General features: G+C 43.2%; 1 protein-coding gene across 3 annotated transcripts in view; it reads left to right on the top strand.

The window, feature by feature from the left end:
* Positions 1–15,699, top strand: part of AOPEP (aminopeptidase O (putative)) — a 1,755,563-nt gene that overhangs the window by 1,458,729 nt on the left and 281,135 nt on the right. The window contains exon 14 of one of the 3 annotated variants that reach the window (XM_078675699.1): positions 8,146–8,342. The exons of the other annotated variants lie outside the window; for them this stretch is intronic. Within the exon in view, the coding sequence (XP_078531825.1) occupies positions 8,146–8,148 (3 nt within the window). The 3' untranslated portion in view covers positions 8,149–8,342. Of the gene's footprint in view, positions 1–8,145; positions 8,343–15,699 lie in introns of those variants that run through there. 3 annotated transcript variants of the gene reach the window in all.

The following is a 15,699-nucleotide window of genomic DNA, read 5'->3' as shown; positions in this document are numbered from 1 at the left end:
TGGCCTATAAGACCACCAGAAAAGTCCCAGTGGGCCGCATGCTTTAACTCAATGGAACGTGATGCAGCTGTCTATTAATTAAGTGTAATTAAGGTTGTGAGCCCGGACCACTGTCTGCACAAAGTATGAACACCAGGGCCTCTGCCAGCAGCTGCAGGCCTAGATGGGATGGAGCAGAGGGGTATTTATAAACTCTCTGCTCCTTCTCCCACTGCTTCGCCTGCCCGCAAACCTCATAGCAGCCTACTATTTGCTATCTCATATACAGAGCAGACAGTGAAGGGTGGAACTTAAGAATTCTACCACTCCCCCGCCGCTGATTCAGGAAAATGGTGTCCATAATGGGTGAGAGCCTGTTCAGTTAGGGAAAGCATCATGATCGTTTCCCAGCAGGGCTGGACTGGGAACTCAAAGCCGCCCTGGTATTTTTCTCGTACCAGTCACTGGAGAAGCAATGCATGGCCCGGGTCGTTGGAAGCGCTTGCTTGCTGCTTTTGTTGCAGAGGGTGGATATTGCACCACCACTGCCAAACTGGCCCCCACCCTTCTAGCCTCCTGGTGAAATGCCCAATGCCCGGCATGGCCAGTCCGGCCCTGTTCCCAGTCTTGATGTGTTGTCCTGCGAGCTATTCACAGCAATGCTTTTGTTTGCTTCGACCGACACCTTTCAATCAAAGCCATCGTCTGACTTCGCTCTCAACTAATACTTTTCAACATATGGACTTACGGTCACATCATGTTGAGTTCTTCTGCTGATTTACCTGACACTACCCTGATATATGTTGAAGTTAAGTTAAGATAACAAAATGTATTAGTAAGGGATCAAAAACAAGAATTGAACAGAGAGGTTCAGAAGTCAAACGCCATCACTCTTAGTGTTACTGGTAGCTATGCTTAAATGCATGTGACAAAAGCGTTCAGGTGTGTGAGCGAGCAGTGCCTCGCAAGGATGGGGATGACCACCTTCTTCCAGGTCAATACGGACACTGATTCCAGTCCTGACCTTGCGTGCAATCACCTTATGCATTCTGCATGTTGTGGTTTTGCTTTTCTTCCTTTGGACTAATTAGACTTACTCACCAGAAAATGATTTGCTTGTAAAAAGTTCAGGACTGGACACTGGAAGCAGTATCCGTAATGACCTGGATGGAGGTGGTCACCTCAGTCCACGCCCCCTCTCCTGAGAACGTCTAAAATGTGAGTCCAAGATGCAGATGGAGAAAGGCGCCTGTTGTTGAAGACATTCTCCTCCTGGCACTCAAGGTACCGATTTGAGAGCCCGCGAACTGCAATTCAATTATCCGTTACTGTATTTACTCCAGGCCTTCCTGGAAGTCTGTCTGCGCGTCTAAGTACTCTGCGTTTCTCGCTGTTTCCCAGAAACCTCGCTAATGACCGAATCTGCAACTTTTTTTTTATTGATCAGTTGTGCCTACCTCAGATAGAAACAGCTACTGTCAGCAGCATTTCAAGCATTTATTGTTGCCTCTGAAATTGTTTATGTGTTAAAACACTTGGTCAAGTTCACTGGCGATTAAAAAAACCTAAAATGGCTCATCCTGAATGACTTCCTGCCTTAATAGCTGTCGAATAACGAGGGCATCGCACTAAAAATACGACAAGTAGAGCTGTGGGTATGGGCATTTCCAAGGAAGTTTTTATGCTCTCAGCTGTAATTTTGTAGTTGCCCACGCAATCGGCATTTCTCCTTCCTCTTTGGGCACTTGGCTTGGTCATTATTTAGAATGCAGCATTCTTTTTAATGTCTTTATTAAGAGTATTTTCAAGGCTATTTTGTGCATAGTTTTCAAGTAAAGCAAATCAGACCACTAGTAATTTATTAACAAAGAATAAGCATCAAAGTAGGTTTTCACCTTGTAGCCACTTCCCAATTTGAGAAAATTGGCATATATGGCCTTGCACTGATAACAGCTTTCAGACATGTTTATAGGAGTTGAAATACAAATGATTTGTGTTTTTCCTTGTTTCGTAATATTCTTGTTGTTTACAAGTAAACAGCATGGTTTATCGAGGAAAGAAAAAGGCCTAGTGGATTATCAGTGTGTGTTGATTTGAAAGTTGTTAATTGCACGTGCTGTAAATAGTTATTAATATGTATTTTGTACCAGGATAATCCAAAGTGTCATACCATCAGAGTCCACATTTTTAAAAGTATACCAGAAACACACGCAAGAAGATCACTCACGTCGACTGTCCTGACCAGTTCATGTGGGTCAGTCCTCCCATTTTGGACAAATTGGTAAGTCCAGAGCAGAATCCACCAGTGGAATTCCCTCCTGCATGCTGTCCCTGTGGCGGAGGCAATTCCACCAGTAGATTCTTCTCCAGATTTGACACGTCTTCTAAGTCACCCACCCTATTCTAAACCAAGCCTTTAGTTGTCAGCTGTCTTAGCCCAGGCCTTCAGCTGCCTTGGACCAAGCCTTCAGCTTGGGCTCCAGGTCTTGTCCTGTTCTTCATTCTGTTAGTCTAGTCTTAATCCCTCTTAGCCCAACCCTTCACCTCTCTTAGTCCCGCCCTTCACCTCTCTTAGCCCAGCCCTTCACCTCTTTTAGCCCCGCCCTTCACCTCTCTTAGCCCCGCCCTTCAACTCTCTTAGCCCAGCCCTTCACATCTCTTAGTCCCGCCCTTCACCTCTCTTAGCCCAGCCCTTCAACTCTCTTAGCCCAGGCCTTCCGCTCTCTTAACCCAGCCCTTCAGCTGTCTTGGCACAGGCCTTCAACTCTCCTTGACTCAGCCTTTAACTCTTTTAGAATCAGCCTTCAACTTTCTTAGAATCAGCCTTCAACTCTCTTAGGCTCGGCCTTCAACTCTCTTAGAATCAGCCTTCAACTCTCTTAGAATCAGCCTTCAACTCTCTTAGAATCGGCCTTCAACTCTCTTAGACTCGGCCTTCAACTCTCTTAGACTCGGCCTTCAACTCTCTTAGACTCGGCCTTCAACTCTCTTAGACTCGGCCTTCAACTGTCTTAGACTCTGCCTTCAACTGTCTTAAACTCGGCCTTCAACTGTCTTAGACTCGGTCTTCAACTGTCTTAGACTCGGTCTTCAACTGTCTTAGACTCGGCCTTCAACTCTCTTAAACTCGGCCTTCAATTGTCTTAGACTCGGCCTTCAACTGTCTTAGACTCGGCCTCCAACAGTCTTAGTCTCGACCTTCCGCTCACTTAGCCCCAGCCTTCCGCTCGCTTAGCCCCAACCTTCAGTTCTTTTAGTCTTGGCTTTCAGCGCTCATAGACCATGCCTTCAGCTCCCTTAGACCAGGGCTTCTGTTCTCTTAGGCCCAGTCTTCAGCTCTCTTAACCCAGACTGTCAGCTGTCTTAGCTGTGGACTTCACTGTCTTAGCCCTGACTTTTCTGACTTACTTGCACTACTGAGCTCCTTCAGCTGAGCCAGGGAGTTAAAGTAATTGTGACTTCATGACTATCCCTCATTTCATTTTTGAAAAAAAAAAAAAATCTAGCCGTGTACCATACATATGAGAAGCCAATATTCATAAGTTTAATATGTGAGTTGTTTAGTGATGGGAACCTATGAACTGAGGATGTTGACTGGGTGAACTTTAAGAAAATAATGTAAACCTGCCAGCTTCTGTTATCGGCGCAGCACTCAGCGGGGAGATTCCTATGAGCTTTTGAATGGATGATCATCGCATCCTGAGGATATAGTGCTTAGAACAGGAAATGGCTTCCAGAGTGAAATCCAGCCTCCAGTGGCAAACAGAACAGTGATCCATTGTTGAAATCACTTACTTATGGTATCTCAACAACAGAATTCCTGGTACTATGAAAAGTGAGCACATTCAGCGTTTCGTAAAAGTATATATCCAGGATGATATGTAGTATGAGCCAGTTACTCCATAGACAGAAGTTTTATTTTAATTTATATATGAAATCTGTTGCAAACATATAGTTTCATACATTCACACAACCTTCTCCAGCATTAAGCATTACATTGTATTTTTATAGTGCTGAATACTCCTCTGTGCGGCACTGAAACACTTGTCTGTATAGTAGCAGGCTGCACCGTCTACAGTGTGTGGTTGGAAGGGTGTTGTTTTTGTTTTGATCCTCCGTGGAAATGATAACTGATGTCTGGTTATATTGTTATGGGATTTAATGCTTAGAAGTGTGATAGACTTGTTACTATCATCCCATATCTGAATGCCAAAGTGAGATGTTTTTCAAGGAGTGACTGCTTCACTTTTGTTCTTCTATGGGAACTGCATGTCCACTGAAACTTAGCAACAGCATCAAAACCCAAGATCTTAGCTTAGCAAGAACTGGTAGCTCAGTGATGTCTTTTGTTGGTCCCAGAAGAGTTCCTTACTGCTAGTGCACTCTAATAAGCAGCTCTCCTCTCAATGAAATAAACTGAAATTAATAAATCTGCTCAACCTGAACTCTAACAAGCATAGGCAATGCTATTAGGTCTGGCTTTAACCCGTTTACTGCTTCGAACGTTCAGCGCCAGTGCTGAACGTTCGAAGAAATGGGTGCGGCCGCCTCGGCCAACGGACGTGCGCAGCACTGGCAAGGTATTGCTCGCGATGACCGTTGGCCGACGGCAGCACTAAAGGGGTTAAAGAAATGTTGTATGGTAATGTGAAGCATTACAAGTAATATAACATGGGAATGGATGTATATTTGTGTGGAAGCAAAGAACTGTAGAATAATAGTGGTGTGGGTTAAAAGGTCAGGTGACAGTTTCACTGTCAAACCAGACCTAAAATCCATGTAGGTTAATGACTGCCCTGTTTCCATCTGTGCTGCTACTAGAGAAAAACAACATAAATTATCTACTTATCTATGACACTTTAATAGAATTGCAATATCTTGTGTGCCCCTGAAAGTTTAATCTCAGACAGATGGATAATCCAACAAAATGACCACAGCTGGGTGTAGGGCAAGCACTTTTTTGTGGAAGCACACATCTGTCCAATCAAAACATGCACTCCTGGCTCCCAACATGTGGGCGAAGCAAAAGGTCCTCTCCTGGTGATTCTCACATAATTGTCTGGTGACCATAAAAAGCAGTGCCATGGCTGCTCACTTTCATCCACCAATAAATAGAATGCTAGAACTGCATAGATCGCCATGCATTGGTAAGTGTGACTTTTTTAAGAATTGTGAGGGAGTGCGTGAACTCCTATACTCTATTGAAATCTACACATTCCATAAAATAAATGGATAGTTTCTGCCTCCAAGACTTTATTGCTGGAACAGGAATTCCTCTCTTCATCCTGATAGCAACTGTACTAGATTGGTGGGGCTGACCATGGCCTCTCGTGTTGTTTGGGCAACAGACAAAGTGGATTCATCCTCCGCACCAGGAGCTTGATACTGAGAAGCATATTTACAAACATTTTGCACCAGGTTTGTGTCACAAAATTGACAAAAACTGGTGAACAATGTTTATTTTGAATTGACTTTCCAGCACAGAACATGTTTTGCGCTGAAAAGTCACCTGAAAGTAACACAAATCAGCCATTTGAACGGTTTAGCATTACTTTGCATCAAGTAGGCATTCCATGGGTAGTACATGGGTGGTCCCAAGCAACCACATATGATTTTAGGTCAAACCCTACTTACTAACAATACTAAATGTATTTTTCACCAAAGCATAACAACTCTTTGAGGTAGTCGGTAAAAGGAGGACTGCTTTTATTTCTCTAAAGTTTTCCCACTTTGTGTGCGTGCTACACTATACAGCACACATCCAAAGACGGAAAAGGTTTTAAGTTAGTCTAGGCATAATATTTTATACTGGATGAATACTCTTCTAGTACAAAATCTATGCTAGATATCACTCACACACCCGTGCACTATAGTACAAAGGTGTGAACATGGTGCTAGTCCCCCTGTTTTTACACCAGGTGAGAGGAGGACATTACCATATCGTAGTAGATATGGCGTTGTCCTGCTTTCTCCATCTTGCACAACACAGTGCATCAACTTTGGGTGCTGCGCTGCATTTCGTAACATATTTGTAAATGTGGGCCTAAATCCATAGCACGGTCGGGGATTAATAGCCGGTTCCTTCTTTGCTTAACCCAGTTTCCTTCCAAACTAGAAATGTGGTCAGAGAAAAAAACTTGTATTGCACCGCCACACACGTAGAGCACAAAGTTTTGCCTGCGTGGCATGAGTGAGAATGTGAGCATGAAATGAGTGACATCTCTCATAATGAACAACAGTTGGAAGCTAGAGGGAAAAAAGTGTACATTTGAGCAGCTGCACGTTGAAAAGCAGAGATCATTTTCACTGATCTGTTCTCCAGGGGCATGCAACATAAGAATGAAACGGCTCTAAGTGCTTACGGCCCTGTCAGCTGCAGTTTTCAAATGCACAAGAGCTTGATTTGCTGGCTCCTTTGAATTGCATAATCTTTGTGGGAAAGGGCGTGCGTTCTCGCTATTTTCGCTCTTTGCAAGAATTGTGATTTTATGAGCATTAAAGTGTGCATTTGCAACCCGTAAATGTTCGGGGTCAGATTTACAGAGTTTTATTTCCAGTCTGTATGTAATGGAAAAAGTGCATGCGCTGCATGTTTCAGATTGTGTTAAACACACACAGACAGGCAGCAGGGGTCCCTTGGAGAGGCAGATTTAGTGCAATATGCATCAATACCTTTCCCCATAGACACAGAATGGGCAAAACCCTTTGATACATCTGGCCCTTAGACACTTAAGGGGACAGTCCCCATCCTGAAGCACTCACACCCTCACATTGCCTTATTCACAAACTGGAGTAATATTATGGTGCCAGGTATGTGGGGATATATCAGCCTTTTAAGGTTTAAACGTGCACTCTGTGTCCCAGAAGCTCTGGTGAGCCACCACAGTGTGCAGGTATCTGTTGGGATACAAAAGGGGCTGGTGATGGACGGAGCATCTGAATCAATCAAACACTCACACCCAGTCAAAAGATCTGGGTTGAATCCATCACCGTTCTTTAGCCCACTCTGCCACCCCAGTTCAGACATGGCTATATGCAAATCAATTTGTCTGAACTGGGGTGGCAGAGTGGGCTAAAGAATGATGATGGATTAAACCCAGATCTTTTGACTGGGTGTGAGTGTTTGATTGATTCAGATGCTCCGTCCATCACCACCCCCTTTTGTACCGCTTTTGGCCGCCATAAGTGTGGCAGGGTATGCTCAGACGTGAGTCCCTTGCTCACTTTGCCACTGGATTCAAGCAAGCCGGGCTGAAGACGGCTGAAATGCCAGAAACCGGTCCTCGGAAGCTTGTTTCCGGTCCAGGGAAGACATGGCTTGGCAGTTCGGGCTGGACTGTTCCCATGAGGCACAGGGTCAGACTGATTTGCATATAGCCATGTCTGAACTGGGGTGGCAGAGTGGCTAAAGAACGGTGATGGATTAAACCCAGATCTTTTGACTGGGTGTGAGTGTTTGATTGATTCAGATGCTCCGTCCATCACCACCCCCTTTTGTACTGGTATCTGTTGGGATCCCTTTTTCCCTTAGGGAGACCAGTAGCGGCTTGTTTCCCAGCAGAGTGGTAGCATGGGAAGGTGGATGACAAAGAAAGGAGACACAAAAAAAATTGTAATAACTTACCTGCCGCATCTCAGCTCTTCTGCTCCGTCCTCACAGCGTGGGCTCACAGACTCCCCTGCGGCCAATCTTTACGCTGTTTTCATGCTGCGGAAAGCAGCATCAGGATTGGCCTGAGCGTCGAGGATTTATGCTCCCAGTGAGACTGGGAACCTGTGCTTGCTCTGAAAAGTGAATACGCTCGCTTCCTCAGAAACGGAGAGAGCTTGGTGGGAAAAGCTTGTTATTGTGAATCAAGGTAGGCACCTAAAAGTTATGATTGCTCCAGTGGGAAGTGTTTCGCTTTTCGGGGGTAATGGGTGGAAAGTATCTTGGAAAACGAACGGAGGGGAAAGCACGCTGGGTTTCTAAGAGGACGAATGGAAAATCACAAGGATTATGTAGATTGAGAGGTTGGGTGGGGCACAACTCACAGTGTTTGCAGATGCAGTTAGCGGGAAAACGCAAGTCGCGGAGTTACAATACAAGGTGAAATGTACAGAGAATTGAGTGGTAGATGTTGGGGTCAACATGGTCTAACATTGGCTCTTTTTAAATATTTACAGTGAACCCCTGATGAAGGGCGAAAATGAAGCCCGAAATGCATTGGGTATATGATTCATTACTACAACTGAAGATGTTCATGTATATTTCGTGTTGCAGAAAAAGGCCTGGAGTGGCATAGCTGTTACATTTAGAAATTTTTCATGCATGAAACGTCTGCCTTGTGGCAAAAAAAAAAGAAAAAATTTCAGAAAATTTGAAATACTGCAAATAAAACAGGAAACATGTTTTGGAACTTAATGAAGTATTGTTGTTGTTTCTAAGCAACAGTTACGCTGTGCATCGGGTTCAGGAGTGAGACTTCACCCCTCTAAAAATGAATTCATGCTTGCGTGGTATAGGGCAGACCACTAAAACCTGGGTTGCACACAATAAGATCAGAATGAGAGAAGAAACCTAAAACTATGTCTGAAAAAGGAGAAGACTGGTGTGCATTTCGTCACCCCCCTTATTAAAAGGTTTCTTTTGCCAGGTTGAAATGGCAGTTTAAAATTGCACACACAGGCTGCAATGCCAAACTTGAGATATATTTAAAAGAGTACTTACGTGGGCGGCACAATCAGTGCTCCAGGACCACTAGTAGCATTTAATGTACAGGCCCTAGGCACAGGTAGTGCAACTTTAATAGGGACTTAAAAGTAAATTAAATATGCTAGTTGTGTATTATTGTATGAATGTTTGGGCGCATGTTCAAAATGCACTGCTCTTCGAACCCAGTTGACTCACGGGTAGTAGGACGAAGGAAAAAGGGATGTCATCTCCCTATTTTACGACACAATTACTGAAATATAGATGTATGTGCATGACACCTGTTACAGATATCCTTGGTGCAGTGCTTAACCCCTTTGGTGCTCATGACGGAATGGTTCCGTCATGAGCGTCGGTTGGCCTGTGCTCATGACGGAACCGTTCCGTCATGAGTCCATAGGGCTAATGGAACGTTCAGCACAGCGCAGGAATTTGCACCGCGCTGAAGAGGTTAATAATAAATAAGTTAAAAAAATATATATACCAGTTGTGTATAAGTCAATTCTACCATGGTTTTGGGGTGAGAGCACAAGCACTTTAGCCCTGGTTAGCAGTGGTAAAGTGCACATAGTCCCAAGACCAGCAAAAATGAAGTCAACATAAGATGAGGATGGAAGACAAAATTTGGGGGATACCACGTCAAGGATGGCAGGTGTAAAAATGAGGTATCATTTTTGATAGCTGTGGTGGGGGTTCCTACCAGATCGTTTCTATGCTGGCTGTGTTATTTGCCTGACTCATAACCAAGTATAACCTATCAGTGCTTAATTTGTAAAAAATAAATAGGTGCCAGGGCTCTCGTCAGAAGTCCACTGTAGATTGCACCACACTTTGCCCCTGCCATACTACCAATGATAGTAATAACACAACTACTAACCATCATACCCCTACAAGTGTGACAATGCAAACTATTTCAGGCCCCCAAAGCTATATGAACCGCCGGTGTTGACATTTAAGTGCCGGTGCCAAGCACTGGAAACCACCAGCTCAAATTAAGCATTGTGTACTATGTGAGTGAGTTAATTCAAGGTAAATGGTGCTCTTTAGGATCCATAATAATCATCTACTAGGCTGGCTACCTGATATGTATTGTATGGATGCAAGGTGCAGTGTTTGATATGTTCGACTGTTGATTGATTTGTGATTTGTTAAGAAGGGAAGTGCTACTGGTAGAATGATGATGCCCAACTATTTAGCATATTTGTACTGTGTTAGATGTATGTGAAATGTTTTGATAAATGCTGAATTATATTTCTTGTTTCTAAATGCTTAGTATTATTGTGAGCCAGGTAATACTCAACTGTGTGACATGACTGCGCTGTGTTGTGTTGAATGTTTGTGATGTGTTCTTTTTACTGTTATTTGCTGTCTGAATTGTTGTGAGAACAGTGATCCCAATTATATCACACATATGACTATTTGTGTTATGTTCATTCTAATGTATATGGTATAATGTATATTGTTTACGGTGTTTCTCAATGGATAGTCCTTTTGTATTCCTCAACGTATACAAAAATTATGCAATCAGTACACAATTGATTTTAGGCTCATGAATCATTTGCATTACACAACTGTACCCTTACACAAATAGCAGTTATTGGACTACAATTAGATTGCGTAATTTCATGTGTTCCCTATGCTTGTACCGACCGTTTTATGGGAAATGTGAAAGTGAATGTTTGCTGGTTGTACTGTGCTGGTAAGGTTCATTGTGTGACTTACAGGAGGAGGACAGTGGGCACTCGCTATGGAAGAATGTGCTAATTAAGTTATGCTTGGAACAGATGGTGAAAATGTGAATCTTCCAATGAAAAGTATCATGAAAAACCAGATTTTCACATGCATAACTACCCTTGTGTAGAAGCATGCGTAAAACCTGTACACAGCTTTGCTCACCTACAGTGTGGTACCCTCTGATCTTTTATCTTTGTGGTTGAGGAAGACCTCAATGACCCAAGCATATCTTTGACACAGACAGTGCTGTTAGTTTTCTACTTCCAACCAATTTGTTTGGTTTGTTGTTGCTTTTGATGGGAGCCAATGGACCCATGGGCACCATCAAAAGAGAGGAGCTCGTTTGCAAAGGATGATTGAACAATTATAACAAATCTAATCATGCATGTCGATAAAGAGCATTACTTTAAAAAAAAGTACTGTCATTAGACAGTGCCTTTCTGTATGAAGGCTTTTAATAAAAAACAATGAAGTATGTTGGAAGCGGGGTGGTTTTGTGAGTGTCCTGCTATGTTTCATCTGTTTCCTGATGGCTATTCAAATAGTAGGTAAGGAAGGAGATGAGGCCAATATTAGGTGGGATCTTCTAAGCACCTCCACTAATTTTAACTGAACTAACACAACGGCATGTAGAAGGACAACAGTTTTATTGCCTGGCTGACATGTGCAAAATGTGGCAATGTTTTAGAAAATTGTCATCAAAACTATTTAGAAAGGTGCGAAGGAATAGAGATGGGGAGCGAAATGTGTAATATGTGGGTCTAACTGAACTTGATTCCTAATGTGGCGCTAAATGTAACTTGCATTGTGAATTGTATTAGTAGCAGTAAATTCGTCTGTCATTTTTTCAAATAAAAATATTTTACAAAAAAAAAACTATTTAGAAGGAATAACAATTACAGTGTTCTATCTATTTCATAGACGTTATGATCAGTTTCAACGCATTTTTTCAAGAATACAACTCAGCCTACTGCATCGTGTGTGCACTTTTAGGTAGACAGAAAAGGTAGGGCGTGTTCTTCAGTATCACCCCGCTCAGCATGTTGTGCGCTAGAGCATGTCCTGAAGCTTGTCTCGCAGTTCAGTCTGCATGACAAGAACAGCCAGGGCTTGGCCCACCACAGGGCAGGGTCTTTGTAGTTCCCTGGGGCGGGGTCTGCCTCCTGACACAACACGGGAGGACTAGAGGCATGCCACACTCTGAGAGGGGCCGCCATTCTCCCGAGGCCTTCAAGAGAGCTGTGATCCCGCCCTTGGCTTGGACCCTCCTGAGCCCCGCTGTTCAGAATGAATAGAGGATGCAATCAGAGGAGTCCCGCCATAAAGCGCCCCGCCTATTACGACTCCTGTAATGTGCTGGTGCGGAATGATTGCAGCCGAGTTATACCCTGCAGGTTTCACATCCGGGGTTTACAAAGGACTCTAATCTCTCTAATGAACTCCTGTCCCGTGCTGAGCAGTGCAGCCGTACATCATGTGTACCGATAGAATTGCACATTCACTGCCTATTAATATCGCAAATCTTCAAATCTCTTGCAGGCGTCGCCTGTTCAGACCCTGAAGAGGTTCGTCATCCATACTCTTATCCGCCTAGGGAGAGAGAAACAAAAAATTACAAAAGAAATTTCACCAGCGTTTTATTTTTATTTTTTTAATGCGTGTATAGTCCACTCTAAGGGAAGGCTCAAAGTAAGCGAAGCCCGAGTGTCTCAGCTTGGTTTAATGCCAAGTTTTAATGCGAAGTATTAGTATTGTTAAATTCAGAACGCTGAGTTGAGTTTAACTGCTGATTTTTTTTCCAGGAGTCGATTGATCAAATGTTGATTCTTTTCTTCGTTACGAGTCCTGCTCAGCCATTGTATCTCGGCTGATGAAGCAGTTAACTAGGTATTACGGTGCTTCTGTAGTGAATACAATGAAAGATTCATTGATTGTTCGCCTTTAAATTAGGATCGAGGAAAAAAATGTATATCTCGTCTTCAAAATGTTTTTTTCCAATAAAAAGCACTCATCAATTGTGAAATAGTATTAAAACCTGCACATTAGTTACTGTCTAAAATAACACTTCACAACCATATAAAGCTCTCTAAAAAGCTCAAAGGTCTATTGCTGGATGAGGGCATTAACAACAATTCCGGGCCAAGTTGATAATTTGTGGATTTACTCTTTGGCGCTACAGAGGTCTATCAGGAACTGGGCAACTTGATCCTCATAAAGACATTCCACTCTTCCCACACATTCAATATTCTTGAAGCAGGTCCACAGTTGCCGCCTTGTAAATATTGGTCTTGCATACGATCATCTTAGCTGAACTTCTAAAGGATTTCATAAAAAGAGTGCATGACCTTCTCTGTTTGACCAGAAGTACAGTAGCAGCACCTCTTGCCACTGTCCTTGTTCGGTTTGGCCGGCCTGGGATGGCAGACAAAACCGACACGCGCACTGATAAAAGTTCCCACCACTCCCTCTCCTGACTGCCTCGCCCCCAAGACTAGAACTTGAAAAATAAAACGATAATAAACCTGTTTTATTATCGTTGTATTTTTCACGTTTTGAGGCTGGTGGGGCGACGCTCCTCTGCCATAGCAGAGGATCCGCCACTGCTTGAAGTAGTAGAAAAGCATGCACATTATATTTTTGAGATGGCTTGTTAATAAGCTTTGGAATCACAGCAACCCATGTTTGAGCAAGAATCCTGCAATGCATTCCATGATACTCAAAGTGTTTGAATCTTGGAGGCAAAGCTGTGAAATAAATCCAATAAAGAGAACTTCAGTTTTAGCGGTAACTCGTGGGCACGGACTAAGATGTTTTAAAAAGGGTATTGACAGAAAAGAGTCAAACACAGGTTTGTTAAAGTGCCATTTGCATATAGATGGTGCCTGTGTATTTGCAGAGCGCATGTAGAGTCTCAATTCGCAGATTAGGGAATTAGCATGGGTCAAAGGAAATGAAAACACATGTTCATTGACTGAATGCTTCCAGTTAGTTTTCTGCTGCGACCTGTGTGATATAACAAATAAGTTAGACTTGGATCACTGTGCTATATTTAAGTATAGCGATAGCCATGACCTTTTTTTTTTTTTTTTAATCCTCATTTGCCTGACCCACTCTTATTTAGCCTCCAACTGCCTTCCACGCAATCTAGGTGCAGGGTTTCCTCTGCACCCAGTACTACAATTGGTGGAGACTGGCAAGAGATGGCCCGAAGAGTATTGTGGGAAAAGACTCCAAACTTGACGTTTTATTCAATTGAACTAGCCATACGGAGCCAACTGGGGGGGCCTAGTTCTGGAGTTTCAAGGCATAATCATAGGACCGGGGGAAAAAAAAAAAAAAAAAAAAAAACCCCGGTTATTGTCTCCAACGGACCAAAACGTTCCAAAAAATACGACTACTTTCGCCACCTGATCTCCTCATATCTGTTTTAGAGGTTGCGTAGAGAGACGACAGCCAGTTTGCGTGTGTTGGTGCTAGATTTTCAATCCAGACCTTGCATATCTCTCTTCTTGCAAGCAGTATGGCGTAGAACAGAAATGTCCTTGCGTGACCCTTTATATTGTTGTCCCATCCAAATATAATCAAGGAAAGTGAGATAGAGATCGAAGTGTTAAGGATGGAGTCTAGGGTTACTTTAACTTCATTCCAAAACTGTGATATGTTGGGGCATTCCTTGAACATGTGGATATCTGAGGCTGCAGTATGGCCACATTTGTTACATTTTTTGCCAGGGATAAATTTGGATAGTTTTAACGGTGTAAAATATGCTCGATGAATTGTGAAGAAGTGATTACGCCTTAGCCATGCAGGTTTCACGCATTTATATAATAAGGTGCAGGAGTTCTGCCAGGTTTCGATGCTCTGAGCACCCAGATCTGAGCCCCATAGTTGTTCCGGGAGGATGAAATCTCCATCTATCTCTTCTAGCAGGCACCAGTACCACTGCGAGACCTCTTTACCCCCTGCTGGTTTCATTACCAATTTCTCTTCAGTGATACTATGCTTCCCTAGTGTTACCCCAGACCTGTTTGATGCCTTAACCCAACTATCTAATTGTAAAAACTTAAACCTCGAGAGCTCTATCCCCCGCAGCTCCCGCAACTCCTCCAAGGGCCTCAGTGATTCTCCTGTCAACACTTCTCCCCATGTTAGTATCCCTCCTGCTCTCAACGGAATAGAAAGCCTGTCGTCCCAGCAAGAAGGCAGCCCTGGAGATTCCCAAATGGGTGCGAGGTTGGAGTAGTATGACAAACCCAGGTTCCTCCTTATATGTGACCATAACTTCGCTTGGGACATAAGAATTTTTAATTTAACTTTCTTAAAATATTTCTGTTCTCCAAACTTAAACATGTAGCCGTTAGTTGGTAATCCAGCACCGATCAGCATTGCCTTAAACATAAGGCCTATTGATGTATTGGATGGCACTTTTAAGAGCATTCTCGAATGGGATAGTTGGAATGCCCACGCATAGTATTGCAGATCAGGCAGGGATAGACCCCCCTTTGCCCTCCTCCTACTCAGCTTTTTCCATGATATTCTTGCTGACTTGTATCCCCACACGAAAGAATTAAGCTCTCTCTGGCATTTCTCTAATGCTGTTTTATCAAATGCGAGGGGGATCGTGTTAAATAAGAAGGTAAACTTGGGAAGGATTGACATCTTTATCAGGCTTACTCTACCTAGGATAGTCAGTGGAAGATTAGACCAAGATTTTAGTGATTTTTTGATTTCATTGAGAATTCTCTCAAGATTAACTTGGGCAATTTGGGCGATATCTTGCACTATCCGAATTCCCAAATATCTCATTGAGTTAGATATATTTAACCGTAAGTCAGGGATGTTCCATGCCATGATGTCGGTTTTGATTGAGTTTATCTCATAGCCCGAGATACGGCCAAACTCTTCAGCTCTCTTAATCACTAAAGGGAGTGCGATCTCCGGGTCTGAGGTAAAGACCAAGATGTCATCTGCATACAGAGCTACTCGCTTTTCCCACTCCCCGAACCTAAAAGATGGAATAGAATCTTCTCGTCTAAGAACTTCCGCAAACGGTTCTATATATAGGTTAAAGAGGAGGGGGGAAAGCGGGCAGCCCTGTCTTGTACCTCTAAAGATCCCGAGTGATTCAGACAGTGTACCATTTATTAGAAGCCGTGCTGTTGGTGATTTATATAAGAGCTTTATTGTTCGACAGAATTTCTCCCCTAAGTTGACCTTCCTTAAAACGTCATTTAAGTAGGACCAGTTTACCCTGTCGAAAGCTTTAGCCGCGTCTAAAGTGAGGGTTGCCAGCG

The sequence above is a fragment of the Lissotriton helveticus genome, chromosome 2_1 (assembly GCF_964261635.1).
Source record: "Lissotriton helveticus chromosome 2_1, aLisHel1.1, whole genome shotgun sequence".
Classification (NCBI taxonomy): domain Eukaryota; kingdom Metazoa; phylum Chordata; class Amphibia; order Caudata; family Salamandridae; genus Lissotriton; species Lissotriton helveticus.
The sequence above is the reverse complement of the archived record's forward strand: the minus strand, read 5'-3'. Positions and strand labels throughout refer to the sequence as shown.